The sequence below is a fragment of the Neodiprion lecontei genome, chromosome 5, assembly GCF_021901455.1.
Source record: "Neodiprion lecontei isolate iyNeoLeco1 chromosome 5, iyNeoLeco1.1, whole genome shotgun sequence".
NCBI classification, from domain to species: Eukaryota; Metazoa; Arthropoda; class Insecta; order Hymenoptera; family Diprionidae; genus Neodiprion; species Neodiprion lecontei.
The window spans coordinates 22,903,231-22,929,094 of NC_060264.1; the positions used below are offsets into that span (position 1 = coordinate 22,903,231).

The window sequence follows — 25,864 nt, forward strand, 5'->3', positions numbered from 1 at the left end:
TGATTACTGGGTCTGTCCACAGAGCGAAAAGTTTATTTCTATTAGTCTATGGAACTTTTAACTCAGGAATTTATCGTAAATTTATTGAGACTGAATCACTGAAAAACTGAATCACTGAAAAGCTGAATTCAAAACTCGCCCGCCATATTGCATTTAAAATTGGCCAAACTGTGTCGGTAGCCCTAACTAGCAACTAACAAGTGAAATATCGATGCGTTTGGGAAGGCGGCCAGAGTGTTTGACGAAATTCCAGCAGGTTCGAGAACCCACGGCTGGTTGTTTCTCACGAAACATGGCTGGATATTATTCCGCTGCTGATGTAGTGAAGATTTAGTGTTGAAAAAGAAACAACGGACGAGAAGAAATAATAGCCGTTGAATCGTCTATCGTTTTAAACCCCAAATCCAGACACGTGGCTGCGTATCTGCGCATCGTTAACAGGGCGAAGAAATGTCCTCGATCCACTTTGTCGTCCACCCTTTACCGGGAACGGACGACCAGCTGAACGACAGGTAAGTTATGTATTCCTACGTCTCTTAGTTTTTCCGACGCAGCTGCCCTTTGACGAGCACTCGATGCCTCGATTATCCCCAGTTTTCTGCTGCTTGTCTAGCTTTCCATCCGCGTCCTTCCGATCCTTGATAGCCCGCTGCATGCGGCCACCATGTTCCAAAACGCTCAGAATATGATGTTTAACGTCCTCGAGACTCGACTCGACCTCTCTGCTTTTTTCACTATTTTCAGGGGTATCGGCAAAACTGTCAGACAGCTCCGTTCGTTTTCGCAGCTGATCAACCAAACAGAGATTCATAATCCACTCAGTGTTTTGATGCAAAGTTTTTAACTTTTTCTTCATAGCATCGTAACCGATTGTTATCTCATTGTTATCGGGAGTAAGGAGTAGAGGCTTGGACTCGAAATCGCAGGACGATTAAACATTCCAATAGTTATATATGATAGCCTGTTTCTCGATCGATGTCTTAATCAAATCTTTTTACTCTTAAATTGATCAGAAAATAAGATTACCCATTGGTATGTGAAAGTTGTCGTAGATCTAACTTTGCTAATTCATTTTCACCAAGAAGTATGCAAATTTTAAACTGTTTCCACTTCATTTTTTTGGCAATCGCAGATTTTGTCACACGAATTCCAAGCATTTTGAAAATGTTTGGTATGATTTTCAGTTTCTTTTTTAAAGTATTGTTAACTATTTCAACGAATACAAATTCCAGAATATCATACAATTGATGAAATGCGCTTATGGAAATTAAATTTCGGAGCTTGTTGAGTAAAATATTTAATAGCAAGATATCGAAGCTTATGAAATCGTGCAAATGATTTTGCCAAATTTCTGAAGCCAGTACAGAATGTTTAACCACTTACGAAATTCTCGAGCTTTTTAAATGTCACCATTGATAAAGAATAATGTTTCTGTTGCTAGGTTAAAAGAAGTCGCTGAGAAGATAAACAGATATGGATTTATGACACCACCAGCACTTAGCGGACTGAAGGGATCGGTTAAGCGCATAGTTGTCGGTCCAACTCACATTGCCTTGTTGATGGAAGACAATAGAATTTGCCGTGTAGCATTCACTGTTTTGTCAGACAGGCTAGATTTGAGCAAAAATGAACCCAACAGAAAGTGAGTATACTTATACTCTTTTCTCCCTCTGCATAAAGTATTAACTGCAAGCTCAGTTTTCTTCGCAAGGTGTACGTATACATTAGGGTGGTCCTTATTTAGGGTGTTTTCGAAAATTCCTGCGGACAAGGCGGAAAAAGTTTGCAAAAAAATCAAAAAAAATGTACGCAAAATTTGAAACCTATAGGTCAACTCTAAGAACTGCCTCCGAGGCAGTGAAATTTCCCATTTAAATAACATGGGAATTCGAGCTTACTACATTCTTTTTTTTTCCCCCGTCTTAATAGTGCTTCGAAAAATCTGAAATTTGGTTCACGTCTTCCCTGTAGTCATAGGTATTTAAAAAATAATTGGCCGATTCTCAGTGATCAAAATTTCGAAATCCCACGAAACACAACTTTGAGGTTGTGGGATTTCGAATTTTTTTTTAAATACCTATGACTACAGGAAAGACGGAAACCGAATTTCAGATTTTTAGAAGCACTATTAAGGCGGGGAAAAAAAAAGAATGTAGTAAGCTCGAATTCCCATGTTATTTAAATGGGAAATTTCACTGCCTTGGAGGCAGTTCTTAGAGTTGACCTACAGGTGTCAAGTTTTGCGTACATTTTTTTTGATTTTTTTGCAAACTTTTTCCGCCTTGTCCGCAGGAATTTTCGAAAACACCCTAAATAAGGACCACCCTAGTATACATGGAAAAGAAAAAACTTTTGACAAAATATGTGTAAAATGCGATTCTAAGCCCTGTTTACCATGTGTAAAATGCAATTTTACAAATAGTATGAGCCAAGTGAAAACTTTTATGTTTCACTAAAAACTGTATCATACGTAGCAAAAATGTCGCAAAATATAAATTATAATTTATTTTTTGAATTCAAAAGCCAACTATTGATTGTGAAGAAAGTAAATATTGATTATTCATTACATGAATTGTTGAGGCTACTGATATAGAAGAAATGCCAGACAATTATTTTAATTTTACTTCTATGAATTTATTTGATTTAAATCGATTTTTTAAAATATTTTTCAATGATATTCTACGAAGAAAGCTGAGTTGCATTCTAATATTTTTGCTCGAGATTTCCAAATCAGCCCCCCAAAATCTGGTTCTGCAATTCGAACCGAAGTTAAAAATAATTGAAATTTCTTTTGAAGCACAAACAAAAGCCATGTAGGAAACTCAGGCTCAGCACCAAGCGGAAGTGGAGGTGGAGGTAGCGGCGGAAGAGCAGGATTGCCTCGCTCTAGGGCAAGAATAATGCGCAACAGTTCGGCAATAAGAGGCGGAGGTGGCAGTGGTGGAGGAGGAGGGGCCGGACGCAGTGGACCGCCAGGTGTTATAATGGGCGGTGCAAGCGGCAGCAGTTCAAGACCGATCGTCTCGGTGCCGGCACCCTTTGTTCCGGAGGATTTGATCTCCCAGGCGCAAGTGGTCTTGCAGGGAAAAAGCAGAAACCTAATTATCAGGGAGCTACAGGTGGGTGACGAGGTATCCAAAACCACGCGGCTGTTTTTTTTTCTGTAATTTCCAAACAGTTTTTTCGTGAGTTGTCGAGACAAAAGTCGTAAGAAAATATTATTAAACATTCCTCGTTTTTCGTTCCAGCGTACAAATCTTGACGTCAATCTCGCCGTCAACAATCTTCTATCTCGGGATGACGAGGAGGGCGATGACGCCGAAGATGCAGCAGACAGCTATGTTCCTGAGGATCTGATCTCCCTGCTCGACGGCGGTTTCAGCAACGAGCATTCCGTCATTATAGATGCAGACTCCATGTTCTCAGAGGACATGTTCGGCTACACGGGAATCCGGAGGCGAGTATAGGCAATGGAAATGTTTCTCCCCCTTATAGCAAATCCACCAACTAATCTCGTGTGTTATTTTACAGTCGTGGTAGCTCTTCACGCAGACTTGGCAGCGACAGGGACGGCGAACGATCAGCAGATCGGGACAGGGATCGAGATAGTTTCAGTCGGTGGAGAGATCGCCAGTATTACGGCCCTCGCCGGTGGCTGGAAACAGCCCTCAAAGATTCGTGGGAAAAGGATCCAGGTAACATTGATTTTCGAAGAAAAGCAACCGATAATCAGGAATTTTTTTGACTTCTGCAATTTTGATATCTTGTAGTATGTAATGAGTTACTAGAAATGTTTATTTATTTATTTCGTATCAACGGGACAAGCCCAATTACAACCTATTACAATTGAAGCCTATGGTTCTATGAGCTTTAATTTGCATTTTTTCAAAGTGGAATTTAAACAAAAGTTTAGTATCGAAGATTACCCTAAGGTCCCTTGTGTGGTTGACCTGAGTAAGGGTGTGGTTGTTTAAAGAGTAGTTGAATATGGGTAGTCAGGGTTTACCAAAAGTTAGAGTGAAGCATTTTTTACTATTGCATTGTAAACCATTTGAGCAACACCAATCAAGGAACGTGGTTATATCATCTTGTGAGAGTTCAGAGTCTATTAAGTTACGGATTTCAGTAAATAATCTCATATCGTTTGTAAAAAGTAGAAGAGAGCTATATCTTATACAGAGGAATACATCGTTAATAAATACATGAAACAACAATGGGCCTAAGTAGGTAGCTTGACCTACACCAAACGAGACTTCAATCGATCGAGATTAATAATTTGTTATTTTCACCTTTTGCAATCAACCAGTAAGAAATGACTCGACTCAACAGAGCAGAGAACCATGTATGCCATAGCAAACGAAGTTTTCAAAGCAGTAATTTTATATTAATCAAAAACTTTGGATAAGACAGAATACATGGCATCCACCGAGTTACCATTAGTAAGTTAGGAATCGTGTTGCTGTTGTCTAATGTGTTGACATATTTAAAGAAGTTCTTGAGGGCTTGGTATTACGATTTCTTAGTTTTCTGTACGTGATTTTAATCATCCTCTTGTTTTAGAGTTTGACATACAGATCTTTCTTTCTTAAAATGATCATACTAGGTACCAGAGTTGTAAAGTTTATAGAATCTGTGGTATTTTTTTTTATTCGTAATAGCTATCTCAAATTTATTAGAAAAGCAGTTGGGAAAGTTACTGGGTTTCATCGTTATCTTTGGTACATGTTTTTCAATAGTTTTAGTAAAGTAGATATTTATGCAATCTACAGCTTCATTAAAGTGTAAATTATTATCATTAAAGTTAAGCCAAATAATGGTGCTAAGATCTTTGGAAATTGCATCTAAATCTGTCCTCTTAAAATCATAAACATACTCGGAAAATTCCAATCTATCTTGCAGAATCCAGTGGTAAAACACAGTAACTGCAGAATGCAAATTATCAGAATAAATTATCGGATCATGGTTAAAATCGACATCAGTATTGCTTACGTTAGTAAAAACTAAATCTAATATATTGTCAATAAGGTTTTTGAAGCTATTGATTTGCTTAATTTTAAATAATTTGCACCATTCAGATAAGTGATCAGCTGCTTTTCGAACTTTGTGATCCGAATGGTATCCATGAGCAAAGAAATAATTATCACTGGTTATCGAGTTGAAACCTGGTATATTAAAGTCACCAACTACAATAAACTTATTATAAACTGATTATATTATAGCTGCGTAAACTTAATTCGGAGTTCTTTATTTCTTTTGTGAGCCAGGTTTCGCTAATTATCAGAATATCATGGTCGTCGACAGAGTTAAGCCCTGTTCTGAATTCATCAAGGCAACCTTTCATACTGTGGTTGTTCTGGTAGAAAATCTGTAGATTGGTTGCATACTCTACCTGCTGTACTGAGAGGTTTTTTTTTTTACCTTTGCTGGATATGGACTCAAGTTCTTTGTATAAATTCTTACGGCCTGTGTTTGCCAGCAGTAAATATCACTCCAAGATGCATAACTTAAATACTGTCACATGGAAATGGAGGCTCATCCTCACAATCCTGAAATAGTCTCATGGTTTTTTATAGATCGTATTCTTAGGCATCCATCGAATCTTGAAAGTTGAATACAATGAAATTTTTTTAGACAAATAGATGTTGAGTTTTGTATATGTAGAGAAGAAGAGAAGAGATTAGATTTGTAACAAAACATTGACCAATGATTTAATTTTTACATCTACTTGCAGCTTGCCGATAGTTTTGTATCGCTTTATTTAACCTTGTTCGTCTCTTCCAGATAACAAGAAAAAGGAACTCGCCTCGCAGTGTCCGTTATGGATGTCCGAGGAGCTTGAATGGTGGCACGAGCGTTGCGGTGAACCGGCACCTCGCTTTGTCCAAATTGCCGCTCTCTACAGTGAGCTAATTGCAGTTTCGTTTACCGGGCAGCTCTATCAGTGGCGATGGGCAGACCCTGAGCCTTATAAACATCCAGAAGTGAGTAGCGATTAGTTTCCAAAAGTGTTTTAGAACTATTCGCATCATTGTTAGACTTCTAACTTTAAATATTTATTTTCAGAACCCAAACGTTCATCACCCAAAGAGCATTCCGCTTGGTTTGTTTGGAGAGAAGATCGTCAACATTTCTGCCACAGCTATTCGGTGTTCCGTCAGCACAGAGAGCGGTAAGGTCGCCACGTGGTTGGACGACCTTTTAGGACACGTCGCCTCGCGACTCGAACATCCCGCTCAGGCATTCACCGAATTCACGCTCGACAGAATTGTCTCCCTGCACACGTGCGCTCTCTACACAGTTGCCAGACTCGAAAGCGGCGGTCTTTACTGGTGGTGAGTTCAGTTTTCTATGTTTTACTTACTCACAGAAAAGTTTACACGATAAATCAAACGAAAAGCCGTGTTATATTGACTTTGATCTGGTTAAGTTTTCAAAATATGAATACGTTTTACCTCCTTATGATTCACGGCATTTCGGACAATCCTAAGTTACGAAACAACATTATTTCCGAATTATGAATCATTACAGAATTGTTACTAACTTCAGCCTTGTGCCAAAAGGCAGGGCAATTGTGGTTTAATGCACTGAACGAATCCTGATTTTTCGATTCTCAATCTCTGTGCGTTTTTTTTATTTAGGGGTGTCCTGCCATTCGCCCAGCGAAAAAAGCTGTGGGAGAAATACAAGGCGAAATCTAGGAAGCACAGACCTTCGACGGTTTTGTCGACAGACATAAGTTACGGTACACACGTGTGCATGAAAAACAGCCCAATTTATCAACCAGGAGCAATAGGTAAGTCTTCATTTCTTTTTCACAGTCCAAAACGAATTTAATAGAGATCTGTGAAAAACCACCTAATTTATTCCAACAGGATTCACGATCGCGAACGGAGTGCCAAAAGTTGGACAACTCTTATCGGCAGCTTGGAACTTGGACGCGACTTGTAGATTCAAGATCCTTCCGGCCGGCGTTTTGATACCTGCCAATCCGACTGAGAAACGGGAAGTTATTCCAACCGCAGGCGCCGCCAGCGGACCCAGCAAAACCAATCACAAGGAAACAGCCGATCGTCTTGACATGCCGCCGCCACCTTCGCCTGCCTCGAGCACGTGCAGCGACACAGGCAGCATCACAACCAGTCACAGTTAATTCTTTTATAATCATCTATTTCTCTATACGTTTTTTATTTCTTCACTATTTGTAACTCTGAAAGATGACAAAAATTACCTGGTATTTTCAGAACGACAAAAAAGAATGGCGCCCCGAGGAGAGGGAGAGCCGGAGAAAAAAGACGAAGAGGACTGGCAGCTGAAAGATGTCGTTTTCGTCGAAGATGTTAAAACTGTACCGATTGGTGCGTTTTTAAACCCTTTTTTTTTATAAACCATCGTCGAAGGTTTCGTTTCGCTTAATGTTATCGTTTGCTCTCTTTTCTCTGTAATGCAGGTAAAGTTATAAAAGTCGACGGATGCTACGTAGCGGTAAAATTCTTCTCAAAGGATTCTAAGGAGAAGGAAAAGGAGACGAAAGAGAAGGACTTCAGCACTTCAGATTTCAAGGATCTGACCGCCGAAGAACTCATCAAACTACTCGCTGACTGCCGACTCCTCCGAAAAGACGAACTACAGGTACATTTTCCACAATTCGTGATGATAGATCAACGATATAGAAATATTGCGTTTATAAATAGAGATGAAGTCGCGTTGTTCTTGAACACCATTTTTTCATTCTTTCTGCCTTTAGGTCATAAAATCACCATTAAGTTCCCGTGCACCCGACTGTTTCCAAAGAACGCCAAGGCGAGTGAATCTTGTTGAATCGTCGAACGAGAATTTATTGACTATTTCCACCGACGGTCAAGGTAAGTAACGCTATCACTAATGATTGTTCGACGAACAAAAACGATGCTTTATTCTGCTTTTATAACACAGCAACTGGTTTGTAAATTCTCACTTCTATCCTCATCTGTTATTCAGGCATACACGCGATACTGAAGAACGGAACCAAGCTCACTTACGTTGTCTACAATCTTAGCACAGGACGATACGTTCAAGACTGTTACATACCGTCCGATATTTCCTCATTTCTCGGACTACAGCCACAAAGTATCAGTCTCACCAGCGCTGGCGAGGTAAAAACGATTTTACGTACATTTATTATGTTTTCTTCATCATCGTCGACATATTTTTATCTGTTTCAACCGAATGTGAACGTTTTCTTATCATGTTCAACCATTTTCGTCAACTTGTTTCTAACTGACACTACGAAAATGAAAGAAAAACAGCCTGATAACTCCCGTTTCATTCAGAACACCGAATGTTCGATGATCCTGCGGGACGGAAACAACACGATTTATCCGATAGCAAAGGACTGCGCTGAGGCGATAAGAGACCCAAACTGGTTAGACCTCGTTCCGGTGCATTGTATAGGTGCGTCAACCATTCCAATACCCAGCTGCACAAATTCCTCGAATTTAAAAAACCAGGTAGCGGTAATAGCCCTGGTCTTTGACAATCTTCTACTTCTACCGAGGATACTGAGATGCGATTTTGACGGTGTTAAGCAAATTTTTGCGAACCTCGAACTAGACCAAAGTAAGTAACGTTGCTGCGACTGTATTTGAATATAAAAACAATTCGCTGCTTTCAAATACTTTTTTTGTACAAAGAATTTAGTAACCACCAAGTTTTCAACTCTTTGCTTTCAGAGACAATCTCGTCACAGATTCAGACAATCTTAACAGAACGATGCGACGGCAATCGAAACATTTTCCACGCCTGCGTGAATATGTGCTCACCGACGTCGAACAAGGAGAATGAGCAAGGTGAGAATTGAACGCTCTGAAAGTACTGCTCAGAAATGTTTCATTGTAACTTTACCTTCTAAATTGATGTTTGCATCTTTTCGATCAAAGGCATTGAACGCGAACTAGTCGTGAACACGGTCGACGGCAACACCGCGCCCATCGAAGAACCCATTCCAACTCTCAGCTGGCCACCCGAAGCCTTTGACAACACCTCCGGGGAGGAAGACAGCCTACTCAGTATCGGCGCAGCCAGTATCTCCATGATGAACAAATCCGGTATTCTGTTTTAACATGTCAACAATGTTTTTTTTTTCTTTTTTTGCCATCCTTCGCCAGTTACTCAATCATTCATTTGGCGTAGATTTTATACCGACTCAATCACCACAAAAATTCGATGAAAAATGTCCAGTATAAGTAAAATCAGGCTTATTTTACTGTTTTTTTTTCCTCCCTTGTACAGTTTCGTTTATATTTTTTTCCCTGCCCAGGTGCCAGTTCGACAACGAACAATACTTATGTCATCGATTCAGTCGAACGGCGCAATAACGCTCTACTGATACTCAAGTACCTCTGCGAAAGTCCGGTCCTCGCACCGCACTTAAAGGAACTACTCGTCGCCAGGTTCGCATCTCTTTAATCTTTTCTCTTCGAGGCCTAAACAAATAAGCAAACAAGCTTCGAAGCTTCAATAACTAAATTTCTACCTCGCGATTTATAGAGACGCACAAGGTCAGACGCCGCTAATGCTCGCTGTGTCTGTGCGCGCCTATCATGCAGCCCTAATTCTGCTCGATACGATACAGCGCGTCGGTCGCGATGGCAAAGACTGTTCAGCGATGATCCTGCAGCCAGACGCAAGCCCCGATTTATCACCGCTGTTCGTTACCTGCTGCAACGACACTTGCAGCTTCACTTGGACTGGAGCCGAGCACATTAATCAGGTGAGAGTTCAACACGTCGAAAGCTGAACCAAATCTTGCAGAACAGAATCAACAGCGAAAAGTTTTTGTTCATTTTTCAGGACATATTCGAGTGCCGAACGTGTGGCTTGACCGGTTCTCTCTGCTGCTGTACGGAGTGCGCACGAGTTTGCCACAGAGGCCACGACTGCAAATTAAAAAAAACATCACCAACGGCTTACTGCGACTGCTGGGAGAAATGCAAGTGTCGCGCCCTTATTGCTGGACACCAGGGTGCACGATACGACCTTCTTTGTCGCCTGGTGATGAACACTGACCTAGCCACCAAGATAAACTCACGGTATGGAAATCGTAGCGAGAAATAAGATAGTTTTCGGCTCGCGTGATTTATTCGTCGAATACGTTTTTTTCCTTTCATTTGTAAAAACATAACCGTTTGTTGATTTCAGAGGTGAAAGTATACTGTTATTCCTTGTACAAACAGTGGGGAGGCAGTCGGTTGAACAGCGCCAGTACAGATCGGCGCCGAGGCAAAGATCGACTTCGGCTAGTCGCAAGACACCATCGTCAGATGGTAAATTGTGACAATGATGATTGATAATTTTAGTGAGAAATAATTATTACGAATATTCATTATTTTGATGTTTTTCGAGGAGTTCAGAAACTCTTCATCGTGTATTATTATCGTAATATTTTTTTTGCATGATGAGTTGAAACTGAAGACAGCAAAGTGCCTTTTAATTTAACAAAAATCAGAAGAGTATACGTTCCACACAGTGTTCCTCTCAGGTTTGGGTGCTGATGCAGACATGCCAGATCACGATTTGGAGCCCCCGAGATTCAGCCGCCGAGCCTTGGAGCGGCTGCTCAACGATTGGCCGGCCATTCAGTGCATGATCATGTCCGGCGTTACTGAAAGTCCCACGAACGATCAGCTCTTTGGCGATCAGGGACAGGCTTGCAGACAGAGTGGTACCGCTCTCCTCGACAAGTTCACCCATTCTCTTCTGGTGAAGTGCAGCGCAGAGGTGAGAAATTGTTGCGTAGTTCATCTCATCTCACGGAGATCCTTTGACTAGTGAAAAACCAATTTGTATGTAAATTATAGCATCCAAAGGTTGTCACCAGGACAGTAATTGCCAAAGTAGCAAGACGCAAGTCTGAGTTAATTTCGAGAAAATTTAATGATTTAATGAGAGTCCTATCTCATCACTTTGGTGAGTTGATGTTCCAGTTACAGCGTAATGTCAATTTTATGCAAAGCGATGTAACTGCTGCCGGAACGTCTTCTTGGATGTCAGAGAAGCATTCTTCGTAGACAATTGTTGACTGTTCGTTATTTATTCCCAGATGCTGGACACCCTTCTGTCGACGTTGGTCAGGGAATTGCAGAAAGACAATGTACCAGGTCGTCAAGAAGAGGCAAACAACGTTGCCAGACGATTCGTTAGATCCGTTGCAAGGATATTCGTTATTTTCACCATAGAAATGGCGCCAAATACTACTAAGCGAAGAAGGTTCGTCGCATTTGCTTGAAAATCACCATTATCTACTACTTAGAGAAATTTGTAAACCTGGAATTATTAGGAAATTTGGATGGCAAATTTTAGTAGACATTTTCAAAAACCAGCCGATGTTGAATAACTTTTATTTTATCAGCGCGAGTCAGGCTTCTCAACCACTGATGAAGTGCCGACGCGTTTTTCAAGCACTCATCAAATTGGCCGTTGAGGAACTCTGTGAAACCGCCGATTCCCTCATCGCGCCAGTTAGACTGGGAGTTGCGCGTCCAACTGCACCTTTCACCCTGACCAGCTCAGCAATTGAGGTTATCAATGGATCAGAGGAGCTTTTTTCCATCGAGCCATTGATTCCACGCAGCGGAGTCAGTGCCCAGGTTCTTGACAGCGCTCTTCAAGCGCAGCAAGTCAACAACAACATCGCAATAGCCAGAGAGGTTTCTGCCATGGACGAAACTGAGGGTGGAGAAGGTAGCTAAAAATAACTTTGTAGCAGTTGGACGATCGTGAATGAATATTTTGGACTCGATAAACTCTCAACGAAAATTTCACTCTCAGAAGTACCCATGGACATTGACGGCGACATCAGCGAACACGAGGAATCTGGCGTTTCTGGAGCAAACGTTAGCCAGCCGCTGGGCGAGGTCGACAACAACGTCGGCGGAGTGGGTGAGGAGCAGGCAGGTGACGGAGAGTCGGACACGGAGTTAGACCTCCTTGCTGAGGCGGAAACCGAGTCCGACTCAGACGACAATCACAGCAACCAAGATGCGGCTTCCGCTCAGCGCAGTGTGCAGACTGGTGCCACTGCTGGATCAGATGGCGGTATGGGATCTATTCTTTTGTTCCCCGAGGACGAGTCTGGGGAGTCTAGTCAACAGGAAGATGACGAGAGCGAGGCTGGTGAGACTGATGAACAGGACAACGAAGAGTTTCAGATCGGTGACGAACAGCTTGAACGCAGAAGGTAATTTGCTAATCGTTTTTGGGATGAGATGTAACGTGTCGTTTCTCGATTCTTCTGTTTGTTCAAACATCGAGTTTAAAGGATCAAGATTGACTGATTTACCATTTTTCTTTCACAGTTTGAGAATCTTAAGATCGAATTTTGGCTTTGTGATCAAAAATTATGATATGTTTAGCCAACTTTTGTAGTGAAAGTGACAACTTGCAGTCTGTGGACACGAATAATTGTTCAAAGCGTCTAATTTGTGTTCTTTCATATAAATACTCAGGATTCTACTTAGCTCACAAACAATATTGAGACTCTTAGAGTTCACCTTTCTTCCTCAGATCGATCTCTGATAGTTTTTTTATCAGTCAAGTAGATTTACATGAGTAAAAGTCTGAAAAAGTAGTTGAATTTGGGAATTTTTGTATTGGAATTAAGTGATAGGAAGCATTGTTATTGACAATAACTTCAAACATTTCCCACAATTATATGTTTTACAGTGCCCAAGATATCTCGATAACCGATAATCAATGTACTTCAAATTAGGAGACAGTATTCTTAGATAGTTTACACTCTGCCACCGTCCGAAAAATTTTTTATTATTGAAATTGTGACCGTTTGAGATCAAAATTCGATTTGTTATCTAAAATTTCCAAAAACTTTATCCAACCATCAAAATTAAAAAACACCACAACCAAAAGAACGTGGAATCATGACATAGAGGATAAATTACCTAAAAATACTGTCTCCAAACTTGAAGTAAATCGGTTGAGTCATTTTCAAGATATCGTGATTACCGCGAAACATTTCAGCGAGTTAAACAGTTGACGTTATTGTCAATGACAATACTTCGTGTCAATCGATTCTGATGAGAAAAAACGCGAAAACGAACTTAGATTTACAAAGTTTCGAATAAAACAAACTCCAGTCGAAAAGAATAATCAGTTGTCGAGATATAAATATCCCAAATTGACCCATTTTTTCAGTCATGTGCTCGTTCTTACAACCCTAAATAAGCAGAGAACCGTAAAGATTTGTAAATTATTTTAATTATGAATCAATCCATACACGACGCATTAGATCAGAGGTCGATGTTCAAAAAGATATGCGATTGTTCGTTTCAGCGGGTCGTCTGGTCACGCGCACAGAAACAATTTGGCGCCAGTCTCAATGCAGTGGGCGATCCGCAACCGAGAGTCGAGCACCCGAACGGCGGGTCTCAGGGTGACCGGCGGAAGTAACCTGGTATTCATAGACCCCTCCTCTCTCAGACGATCGACGGCAACGTCCGCAGTGACAGCGGCGCAGGAACCTATAACTATGGGAACAACCGCCAGCTGCCTAGCGCGAGCATTTGGAATCGTTATCAGGCAGATTGCTGACCTGCTCACCATGTTGCAGGACTACAAAACACACGCGCCTGCCCTTCCCAGGCTCATGGAAATCTCCTATCAGGACGCCATCGGCCTTCAGGTAAACTATTATCATAAAAACCAAGGTGACTCATCACACGTGAAATACGTTTGATCTTGTGTTTTGATTAGTTCAAAAAAAAAATCTAATCCAAACATACATAAAAAGTGTTTTCAACCATGGAATCGACATTTTTCGGTTCAGAAGATCAAGATGAAGCATTGATGACTGTGCACGTGAGACTGAAGTTAGTAACATTGTAGGGGCGTCACTATTTTGTTACTTTTTAGTGACTTTGAAGTAGTGAAGATTTTAAAATATGAATATTTTTAGCGTGGCGACAGAGCCGGAAGATCGGGTAATCGAGAATAGTTGTGGAATATCGCCCATTGGGACAAGTCAGGGAATTATGATGAACCATAGCGAAAAATATACTTCTTTTATAAATCGTTTTTAAATTTCAGCCATGCTTTGTAAATTCAGTTAAGCTAACTTTGGGAAATGGTATTGTTCAATTTCTTGTTTTTAATTCAATTTAATTATTTGTGTGAAACAAAGCAATACTATGTATTTTTTAGATCCAGCTTTATATGCAAGTGCAGAACTTCTGCAGTTTTTGGTCATAAAAGCTGCCCAACATTACCTAAGTTTTGTGAGAAGACATCAGGGAATTCTGAATTTTTTTTTTTTTTTTTTAGGAAAAGTCAGGGAATTTTATTTGAGCAACATTGTCGCCACCCTGATTTTTTGCCTTGTTATGGTTTACTGTATTTCAGACATTCCTGAAATTGCGAAAATACGATTTTTCTGTAATGTAAAAACATTACGATAACGTTATTAACTTAAGCTTCATAAGTTTACACCAATTACTTAAAAATGCTGATAATGAGATCCTCGAAAAAATTAAGCAAGTGTAATTACCGTCGTAAAATGTCTATGAAAATTTGGAAAAAGATTCACGGAACTTATGAAGCTAAAGCTAGCAAGCAGAGTTACCAGTAAATCGTGTTAAACCTTTTGAAAATAGAAAAATGCAGTTCACTTTCTTCCTAATAATTGTATAAACTGTTTGAGGTATCTCACAAAGTTTTGGTATTTGAACTTCATTACCTTATTCGAATGAATATCAGAAAGTTTGGCTGCTGATTCTAGCTGCTAGCTTGAGCGTCGTATGGAATTTGTGTTAACGTTCCGAAATTTGGAAAATACATCCTGCATGTATTCTAATTTTATGAAAAGAGTTTCTTTTATTGCAGTATAATGAGTTTTAAGTTGATTTTATTCACAAACGAACCCGCTAAAATTCATCTCATTCATTTTAAAATTCTCATTGAAACCTATCCATGAGCATTTTTCTTGAGAATTTTGACCTTAGGCGTATGAATATCAGATAATATGAGTATTCATTTCTTAGACCGAGTAAAATTATTAAAACACATTGAGCTTGTCAAAAAATATTACAAACTGGTAATATCATGGTTTTGTGTTCTTAGCTTTATCTTGAGGGCCATTTGAAACCGACTTGGGATTGGCTCATGACGGTGATGGACGCCACGGAGGCGCAGCTGCGATTTGGTGTCTCATTGACGCGCAGTGCTGACCCTGCGCACCCCGAACATCCTCTAAACGTCGCGCCTTCCTTAGCAGGCGGAAATTTTACAGGGCTACTGAACTCAGCCGCACTTTCTCTCACACTGCAAAGCAACACGTCGAGGAATCAACGCAGTGGCATTACAACCACTTCCAATAATTCAGCGGGTCATGCCTCGACTAGAATAAACGTTGGATTCACCGGAGTCGGCGAACCGCCGAGAAGCAATCGGGATCGAGAAGGTTTACAGTTTGTTTGTTTGTTCGTTATTCGTAAGGAAAATGAATATTATAGATACTTAAGTTTATTATGAAGTTCCGTTTAATTGGGAACTTTTTTTTTTCTTTTATCTTCTTTTATTATTTGATATTTTTTGTTCTGTTCTGGTTTGGTTTTTATGATGGCTAACCGATGTCACCGATTTGTAGTTACAAATATTCCCGAAAACGAGGATAAACCATATCCCTACATCCCCACATTCGTGAAACTATATTTTATGCCACAAATTTAGTATCAAAATTATGAAATTACAAACGGCTGGTCCAAAATAGTAAATTAGAAGTAGTACCTTTTTTTTTTTGTTCATCTTCAAACTAATTTGAAAGTTTAAAGGGTTTCTCGTGTAGAATACACCGAATTTATCGAAATAACATCATTCATAATGACAATTTACTTCACATTATTTGTTTTACATATTAATCAATTTAAGTTGAGTTCAGTAACAAAAACTATAGCAGAATATACAGAATTTATTTTGCTTCACCTTTCAGGAGGCGACGCGCACTCGGCCAGACGAGAATTCCTTTCCTATTGTCTGTCCCTGATGCGAGCTCACAATGGCGAGCACAGAGATAGTCTTCCGGTGCTTGACGTCTCTGCCCTACGCCACGTTGCCTATGTATTCGACGCCCTCGTCTATTACATGAGGTCAGGATCTGAGTCTCCGTCTACCAGAGGCGATAGCCATAAGGAGTCTATCGCCTTTGCCACCTGGACCGAACAGGCACGTACTTCTGTGTTAGGCAACCTTTTGTTCCCTATGTAAAAGAGCATCAATTTTCGTTTTCTTTCTTATTTATTTTTTTTTATTTATGTATTTATTTTTTTTTCCTTATTACCGGATGACTGCAAAGTTTACAAGCAATTGAAGTTCAGAAATTTCAGACTATTGTTTGGAAATGTCTACTTTGTCACGTAAAAAACATACAATAAAAATACATATTATAATACAGTTTCGGAAACACGTATTTTCACGACATTTCCTACAGATTTTTCTCAAAATTGATTTTATGTTCAGTGAGGTCGGACGTTGTTACATAAGAATAAAAACACTTTAGATCATACTTTCTCAAGAGGCTGTTTATTCACTTCTTGAAATCGCAAACTACTTCATAAGAAGCGATTCCTAAGAAATCGGTTGAAAATTATATGAAATGGCTGAAAATCACTTAAAATTCGACGAAAAATCGCTCAAAATCAGTAAACAGTTAATAGTAAAAATTTCTCGAGATTCAATCGCTAAATATCTTCCAAATTGAAATCATTTGAAATCATCTGAAATTATTGGAAATCGCCTGAAATCGAGGGAAATTATTGGCAAATTCGCAAAATTATTGATACCTTGCAATCTCTATTTGTCATCCAATTCGTCAGTGAATAGATCACCTTTTTTTTACATCCGAGGACAGGAAGTGCCGAAACCTCAAAGACAATGGTTCGAATTCAAAAACGTGACAAAATTGATGAATGTGTTTTTAGTAAACTGCAATTCCTGAAGCCCTGAAAATTGGAGGATTTTCATATTTCAGCTTCCATCGATATAACTCATCCAAACTACCGCTGGTTAAAATTTTTAAAAACCTTAGGAAGTTAACCAAATATTGGTGAATGGTTCCAATCACGTATTTGACGCTCACATTTTCCATTTTCTCAACAACTGCAGGATGAAAACGACAACGAGGAGGCGGAGGACGGAAATTCGACAGCATCGACAGTGATGGAAACGGACTCCGTTGACTATCCAGACCTACTCCAGGTTCCGATGTGCGTAACATCGAACGGCGCAAATTCGATAGCCAAAGGTCGAAAGCATCCGTTCCTTCAGCGATCGGATTCGACTCTCTGCTTGGGCTGCCCGCCGCTTGACCCCTTTGATACAATAATGAGCGAGGCCCTACCGCTCGCTGATCAACCACATCTCCTCCAGCCGCACTCTAGGCGCGAGGATCTCTTTGGTGTTCCAAGACAGCCGGTCAACTCTGGCAGTTCTGCCAGCCAGAATCCCCTAGAGGGCCTTCCGACTAGGCTTGGACTCTCGGGCAGATTTGCAGACAACTCGCTATTAGCCGCCACTTCATCTTACAATCAAATTATTCAGGTCCCAATCCATGTGACTTCTAGCAGCTCCAATGCCCAGAGTGCCAGCGCTGGTGATGCGGAGAACAGGTGGAACTTAATTGCCGGCAGTGAACAACCCGGAACCAGCAAGTTAACGGTGAGATTAAAATTCGAATCTTGCAAACACCTGGAAATTTTTGATTACACACAAAATTTTTGGAAATACTTGCAGTTGTTCTTGAAAATTTTGAGAATCACGTCGTTCGGTGTTATTTATACGTTTTCTTTAACTGTTAATGTTAATTTTAACTAGCTGTTTATCATTTTACTCATTCGCTATGCTGGAGCAAATGTTTGTTAAATTCTCAATTCTTATTTAATTTGAAATTCCGAGAATCACGCCGTTCAATGCGATTTAAACATTTTTTGTTTCAAATGTCACAAATAATTTTGACTAGCAGTTCGTAATTTTCGTATTGTACGTAATGTAGTGTACAATGAAAACTATGAAATTCAAAAATTTTCGAGAATACAAGGAATACAAAATAAGTATTGCAAAATGCGATTTGTTCAAGCAAAAATTCAGGGAAACAGTTGAAAGTTGGGGAATTTAAAACATTAAATTTTGCAGCAACTCTGTACACTTTATGTGATCACAAAGAACTGTTTCCATGAAATTTCTGAAATGCTTTTAAGTCTGCCAGTTCGTACAGGTGCAGGATTTCAAATGTAATTTATCAAACAACTAAAAAGCGAAGGAAAAAATTACACCATTGCTTAACAACTCTTACAAATCACATTTTCTTTCTCTCAGGAAAAACCGAAGGGCTTTAATCAGTCCGCGGAAAGTCAGCCGTCGTCTGTAGTGACGGAGCAGATCGATCGTGCACCAATAATCGTTTCTCCTAGTGGTCAGGGAATGGAGAACGTCGTACCCGGCAACAACAGCAGTAAGGGGAAGGATGAGTTGTGCAAGAGTGGACGAAGCGTGATAGTGAGAGCGGGAACGGTGTCGGTGAGTTTAGGATTTCGGAATCAATCGAAAACTGATGGAAACGACTAGTTTTGAAGAAAATTTACCACCTTTTTTCTTTCTTCTCCACTGCCAGGAACCCAATGTAAATAAAGTTGGCGCTCCGGAAGTTTTGGTTGTGCCGACAGCCGAGACGCAGACAGTTTCCGAGGAGGTCGACCCTGCTGCATCTAACCAGGAGATATCGGCCCACGAGACCGTCGAGACGAGTCCTGTCGAATCTTCCAGAGCCTTGACGACCATTGGCACAAACATATCGCACAACATTCTGCTGGGAAGATGGAGGCTGTCGCTCGATCTGTTCGGTCGCGTTTTCATGGAGGACGTCGGCTTGGAGGCCGGTTCAGTCGTTTCCGAACTTGGAGGCTTTCCTGTCAAGGAGGCCAAGTTCCGCAGAGACATGGAAAAGCTTCGTAATTCGCAACAGAAAGACATCACACTATCCAAAGTATGATTTTTGTATTTTCACCATTCAATTACCGTAACCTTTATATTATCACTGTCTTCTTTCCTTCATTTTCCGAGGACGAAAGACAAATTTTGAATTTTCCATGTAATTTTTTCCTCATTTCTGCGTGTATTTCTAGGTCGAACGAGATCGCACTCAGCTTCTGATCCAGACCATGAAGGAGCTCAATACGCAGTACAATTTGTTCAATAGGCGAGCCTCGAACACGCCACCATTGGCTGTCAACAGGGTGAAAGTCACATTCAAAGACGAGCCTGGCGAGGGATCTGGAGTCGCTAGGAGCTTCTACACGGCTATAGCCGAAGTATGCGCTATTAAAACACACCCCAAACACTCATTCGAATAACCGACCACTGTTTTTGTATTCTAATCCCCGGTTTTTCACGTTCAAGGCTCTACTGGCTAACGAAAAACTGCCAAATTTGGAGGCTGCACAAGTCGGATCAAAATACACACAGTACAACGTTTTGCAGAAACTGAAGAGTAGAGACAGAGATCGAGATTTGAGGCGCCAGGTGAGGAATTTGGTACTTTTGCCTGTTCTATACCTCTTCAGTTTGAAATTGTTCAAGAAAAGGAAAACTCGTGATTAATCCGGCTGGCCAATATAATCAAAATCGGCTAATCCATTCTCGCGATGTCACTTTTTTGTTTTTTTTTTTACTGATTTCGTTATTCGAATCACTCGAAAATTATTCCACTGATTGAATAGCAAATTTATAATTTCTTCTAATCCGAGTGAAGCTTGGTCGGTTGTGATTAAAATCATCAATTGAGGTGTGGCAAGTTGAAAAGGGTGCAAATTAGTTCCCTGACTAAAGACCAACGCTCTATGTTCTTATTTTCGGTGTTTCTGTATAATTGAAAAAGTTTAAAACTATCATTCCCTCAGAATCCAAGGTCGTCAGGTAAGTGCCGAGAAGCCAGGAGAGCACTGTCCTTTGAGGCTCGATCATTCCATCCGACTGCGTCGACAGAGGGCCCCAGTGGTTCGAACTCTAGCGGTTCATCTTCTAACGCTCACCCGTTGCCGGTCAGTCATCCAAGCAACGATCACTTGACGATGCATCAACAGCAGTTGGGTGACAGGCTGTATCAAAAAGTAATCGAAAAACGTTTAGAATTTGTGTATTACAAAATTTCACAGGATGTTTTGCTTTCCAAATGAAAGATATTGTGCAGAAAAAGGATCAAAAAAGTGACTAATATTACAGAAAAAAAGTATCACTTTTAAATTGATCCTTGAATCGTTTCATTTCTTTGAAATTCAGGTACACACGCTGCGCCCGACGTTGGCTGAGAAAATAACTGGAATGCTGCTGGAATTGTCACCTGCACAGCTGCTGATGCTTCTAGCATCAGAGGATGCGCTTCGCCAGAAAGTTGAGGAGGCTTTTGAGCTGATTCACAGCCACAACCAGGATTTGGCCAGCGAGGCTCTCCTCGACCTCGACGTCTTCAGTCTGACGGAGAGGTGCGGTGGTAATAAAAAAAAATTAGAGGCCAGCATACTCGATGATATCGAGGACAATGCGCCGCTATTTTATTCACCGGGTAAACGCGGATTCTACACACCTAGACAGGGAAGAGCTAGCTATGAAAGGCTGAACGCCTTCAGGAATGTCGGAAGGTGAGGCTAAGAATAAAAAAAAAATTGGGTCTTTGCATTGAAGAAAAAAATTTGTCCAATTTTTTTATTAGTCCAAAATAGAAAACAGAAAATAATTGTGCGAAATTTATTCCCTGTCGTTCTGAATGTCACTACTTTTGTGTTAAATTAATATTGTTGTAGTTTTAAACCCACTGTACTTCCTTCAATTTTTGTTTAATCGTAGGAACGAAACAATCATTAACAATCCAATTACCAATTTTTTTTCACCAACATAAAACAGAGAACCGCCAATAATTGGGCAATCTTTAGTTCTTTTCGGCTGAAAATGTGTGACAAGCAATCGAACGTCACTGATTTTCTGATGCATAGATATTATCATAGTTGTAGGAGCTGCTATACTTACTTAAATCGTTGTTGAATCATAAAAAGAAAGAAACATAACCTACCTTATTACCTATTTTATATATTTGCTTTATACGCCACCGAGATTTATTTCTTTTTTTTTTTTTCCTGCGAAGACCATATTGATTCGATTTTCTGTCACGCGTCGGAAAATAATGAAAAAAACACTTTCCCGCTTTTACTGATTGCAGATTAATAGGCCTTTGCCTTCTCCAAAACGAATTGTGCCCGATATTTCTCAATCGTCACGTAATCAAGTACATTCTTGCGCGACCGATAAGATTCCACGATCTCGCGTTTTTCGACTCTGTGATATATGAGAGCCTGCGACAGCTGGTTGTCGACGCAGAGACAAAAGACAGCAACAGTTTGTTCTCTGAGCTCGACTTGACGTTCAGGTGAGTGACTCGTTATCCTTTAATTTCGTTCGACCTAGAATTGATCTACTGAACTTGTTTTTCTATTCCAGCATCGACTTGTGTCCCGAGGAAGGAGTCGGCTCTCTGGAACTTATACCGAATGGCAGGGAGATCGAAGTGTCGGCCAGTAACATTTACGACTACGTTCGCAAGTACGCCGAGGTTCGGATGGTCAAGGTGCAGGAGAAGGCATTAGAGGCAATGCGCGAGGGCGTTTTTGACGTTCTTCCAGAAGGTGCTCTTGACGGATTAACGTCCGAGGATCTCAGACTTCTGCTCAATGGCGTTGGTGACATAAACGTGTCTGTTCTCATATCCTACACATCATTCAACGACGAGTCGGGAGAGTCGACCGAGAGGCTCGTCAAGTTCAAACGTTGGCTTTGGTCCATCGTCGAGAAAATGTCGCACGTCGAACGACAAGATCTGGTAAGTCCAGTATTAGCTTAGTTATTTAAGCATGTTCGAACCAAACCGCATTGATGATAAGTTACAAAACGTTTCTTCTTCTCTGAGAAAAAAGAAACAACGTTAACAAAGTCTTCAACTGTGTTATTTGTGCCAATGACGGTGAACACAAATGAACAAATAGTCCTACTAGCTGAGAGAAATGATTCTGAGCAGAATCCATCAACACAAGTCAAGATATCAACAATTTTCGTAAAGGTTTTAAAATCAGAACATTCGAAACGATTTAACTCTGTTGTTTTTGAGTCGTTTCAAATGTTTTTCGGCTCATTTTGTTTGTTGACTGGTTCGCTGTTCTGATATAGTTTTAACGCACAAATTTAACTGTTAATAAACATTTTTTATGCTATGCACACAATAACCTATTTTCATCCACTCTAGAGCTAACTATTTGTGAAGAAAATTGCAGGCAATCTCTGAAAATCTCTATTGTTGAACAAAATGAGCCCAAAAACAAATTGTTCAAAAACTCGAGAGTTTTTTGCTACTTTTCATATTGCCGGTATCTTAACTAGTGTCGTTTTGTTCAGAATCATTTATATCATATATTGTAGATATTTTTTCATTCGTTTGTCCGTCATCATTGTAACAAACAACACTGCCAGAGGATTTTTAGTCTGGGTTTTCTTCTATTTCAAACTTCTTTAACTGATAGGAAATCATTTTTTACACGAGGAAAAACGTGGAAGTAGTGTGGCGATTTTGGCAAACAGGCAGAACTCGCAGAGGTGACGTTTCCCTAATACAATTTATTTTCTTCATCCCTTCCAGGTCTACTTTTGGACCGGATCTCCGGCACTTCCGGCCAGTGAAGACGGATTCCAACCGATGCCAAGCGTGACGATTCGGCCAGCGGACGACGCGCATTTACCGACTGCGAATACGTGTATATCTCGTTTATACGTTCCCCTGTACAGCTCGCGTCACGTTCTTCGTCACAAACTTTTACTTGCCATAAAAACTAAAAATTTCGGATTCGTATGAAGTTGTTTCTGTTGCTAAATTTCGTTTTTTTTTTTTTTCTTTTTTCCAATTGTTCTTATTTTTCTTTTCCTCTTCTCGGTTAATCTCGCTTTTCGTGGAGGTAAAACGAAGATGAAAACTTATTTTCTTTCACCTTCTCTGTATCTCTCTGGCTCTCTTTATCTCTTTCTCAGTCTCCCACACTCTCGTACTGGAAGCAACTAAACCAGCAACAAACAAACTTTTGAGCGATAATACAAACAGGGGTGACATTTTCGCTGCTGGGTTATCGATGAATTAACTAACAATATTATATTGTTAAATAAGGAATAAAAAATCAAAACGAACTAATGGTAAACGAATACACCTACATAAAAGAAAGAAGCAAATAAGAAAAGTTTAAAGTAAAAATAAAACAAAACAGAACAGAAACAACTTATTAACAATGTTGTTATACTTTTTCTTCCTCCAATTTCTCTTTCTATCTCTTTCTCATCTTTCTCTTAGGCAAATTTATAACATTTATAAATTTATAAGGTGTAATTATGAATTATTGTTTCAATTATTATTATTACTATTATCATTACTATTATTATTATTATTCGAAAAGTAATTGACATTCGCCTATAGTGCGTCTTTCATTCTTGGTATGTAATAAGGTTTTATTTACCTTGACGTGTCATAGTTATATCACTATTTATGGTGGTATTATTATTATTATTATTATTATTATTATTATTATACATACATACAACATAATATAGCGACGAAGCTCCTTATCCCCAAAACCAACCACCCACATAAAACAAATAAAACTTTCTCAAGCATATCACATTGCCTTCTCTCCGTTTCTTTAACGTTCAAGTTCCTCAATTGTCGATTCGATGTAAGTATTTTATCGATCGTGACTGAGCTTTTTTTTTTTTTTTATATCATATGCAAAGGAGAAATGAAATCTCGCACGATGACGATGATGATGATAATAATGATAGTAATGGACTTCAAAGTATAATTGGAAATTCAAAAGATAATTGAAAAAGGAAAATAATAACAAAAATAAAATTATGAGAGAAAGGAAGACAAAATATATTCATTATGATAAACGTAGTAGTAGTAGTGGTAGTAGTAACAATAATAATAATAATAATAATAATGACGACGGGAAGTACTATTGTAGATTTTAACTGTAGAAAGGAAATTTTTTTGCATCGTATTTATTACTGATCGTAATGAAAGTGAAAAAGAAAATAAGAAACAAAAAAACGTATATTATTATTCTATGATTATTATCACGATGGTAGGTAAAATAACGACGAGTATAAACGATCATGATAACAATTTATACAGCGAAGAACGGAAAAAAGGGAAAGAAAGCAAAACAAAACAGTGTTTGCGGAATTGCAAAATACTACGTATATTATACATATACTTTTAAGGTGTTTCAATAGAAGAAAGAAAGAAAAAAATATATAAACACAAAAGAAAGTTCGTTTTTGTTTTATGATCTTACTTTTATCTCGAATTTACTAATCAGGCCCAAACAATTAATTCATTTATTAATAGACCACTCCTGAATGTATATCATACTTTGTTAGAAAGAGCGCAGATTTTGCAAGACAATAATACGGAAAAAAAAGTGAACGAGCCTTGCAATCAGCAAACATTTTGTCAAATGTTCAATTTTAAGAAAGTTTTTCTCCTTTCGGAAAATTTATCTACGTGTTGAAAAGGAAAAGGAATTGCAATTTTCTTTTCTCCCTTTGTCAAGGACAGAATAATTTTTATGTAACGTACTAATCAGAAGACCAACGATACATGAACATTCGACAATAATCGTTCGTCTCTTTTTAGTCGAAAGAGAAGAAAAAACCTAGAACCTTCAATCGGTAGGTATAGCATATTATGTCGTTATTATTATCGTACGCATGTATGCATGTCCGTTTTATGTATAATTAGTACAACAATAATAAGTTGCTGGCAAAAGATTAGGAATATCTTATCGCTTTAGTTTTTCATCTCATTCAAAATGTTGCCAGTGTCGATGTGTTTTATTTGTTTCAAAATTCATTCCTATGTCGTTGTAAAATAATGATAGTCATGATAATAATGATGATAATGATAATCACAATAATAATAATTATTATAATATTGTATGTATTTATTTATAATACATATATTTACTATTTACACAAGGATTGAAAAACTTGTCATCATTGTCACAATTTTTTCTGTCTAATAATCGATCTCTCAGTCTCAGGACAAGCTCTCTTTCGCTCTCGCTTGATCATTGGAACAATAATTGAAAATGACAGAACGCTGATTGATTGATTAACAGCGCGGCGTGTCGCTAGTCCATTTTGCTTTGCTTCGTTCCCTCGGGGATGAGTGGTACGACAAGGTGGGAAAACTCTTGACAAATTTAAATCATGCTTTCGGTTTTTTTTCTTTCGGTTTACCCATTAGCTGCCTATTTCGTTTTTTCTCTTTCAAAAAGGATGTAAATTATTATTATTCATTTTCTCTTCTATTTGACAATTTGACACGAAGAAAAAAGATACGAAGAATATGTAACTACGAAAAAAATAATGGAATTGAATAAATAAAAAACGATTCTTCTAATATATTATTAAATATCGACTTTGTGGACGTTACTCGCGCATGCTTCTAAAATTTGTTCAGAGGACAGGGAGTCGTTGCAGTCGTCTCAAGTTTTTCTTACATATGTTACAACGGCATTGATTGTTACGGTGAACGAAGCTAAGAAAATGATGACAATTAGAAGGAGGATAATGCGTTTTTCATTTTCGTTTCAAATTTACACAGTCGTTTTGAATATTGTATAATTATATTAATACACATGCAATTGTGTACGTGTAAAAGAAATGCAAAATTATCTCTGTGTCTGTCGGTTTGTTTGTTTAGTTGTGTGCGTATGTGTGTGATGTATAATCAAAAATT

General features: G+C 39.2%; 1 protein-coding gene across 10 annotated transcripts; it reads left to right on the forward strand.

The window, feature by feature from the left end:
- Nucleotides 1-277: 277 nt before the first annotated feature.
- LOC107221811 (E3 ubiquitin-protein ligase UBR5) lies at nt 278-24,601 on the forward strand. Of its 10 annotated transcripts, none has more exons than XM_046739616.1 (37): nt 278-512; nt 1,442-1,642; nt 2,798-3,131; nt 3,249-3,457; nt 3,532-3,695; nt 5,782-5,981; nt 6,064-6,332; nt 6,639-6,793; nt 6,873-7,145; nt 7,242-7,355; nt 7,448-7,629; nt 7,745-7,862; nt 7,978-8,132; nt 8,310-8,595; nt 8,709-8,825; nt 8,916-9,083; nt 9,296-9,428; nt 9,526-9,748; nt 9,829-10,067; nt 10,177-10,301; nt 10,487-10,755; nt 11,078-11,244; nt 11,387-11,718; nt 11,806-12,214; nt 13,303-13,672; nt 15,106-15,445; nt 15,974-16,206; nt 17,146-17,697; nt 18,355-18,555; nt 18,650-19,021; nt 19,161-19,346; nt 19,435-19,569; nt 19,935-20,144; nt 20,314-20,672; nt 21,248-21,454; nt 21,526-21,904; nt 22,715-24,601. In XM_046739616.1, the coding sequence occupies exons 1-37, from the start codon at nt 451-453 to the stop codon at nt 22,925-22,927; spliced, it is 8,661 nt and encodes a 2,886-aa protein (XP_046595572.1). In that variant the 5' UTR covers nt 278-450; the 3' UTR covers nt 22,928-24,601. The 10 variants fall into 10 exon arrangements, with proteins under 10 accessions (XP_046595572.1, XP_046595573.1, XP_046595576.1 ...); XM_046739617.1 differs by having other exon boundaries at nt 19,435-19,557; XM_046739620.1 differs by having other exon boundaries at nt 13,324-13,672.
- Nucleotides 24,602-25,864: the final 1,263 nt, after the last annotated feature.

Bases quoted from the DNA above. Each gene is read 5' to 3' on its own strand.
- LOC107221811 (XM_046739616.1), top strand. From the start codon at position 451: ATGTCCTCGATCCACTTTGTCGTCCACCCTTTACCGGGAACGGACGAC. The intron at 18,556-18,649 runs GTGAGTTTAGGA...CTCCACTGCCAG, and splicing joins TGAGAGCGGGAACGGTGTCG to GAACCCAATGTAAATAAAGT. The intron at 20,145-20,313 runs GTAATCGAAAAA...TTTGAAATTCAG, and splicing joins GTGACAGGCTGTATCAAAAA to GTACACACGCTGCGCCCGAC.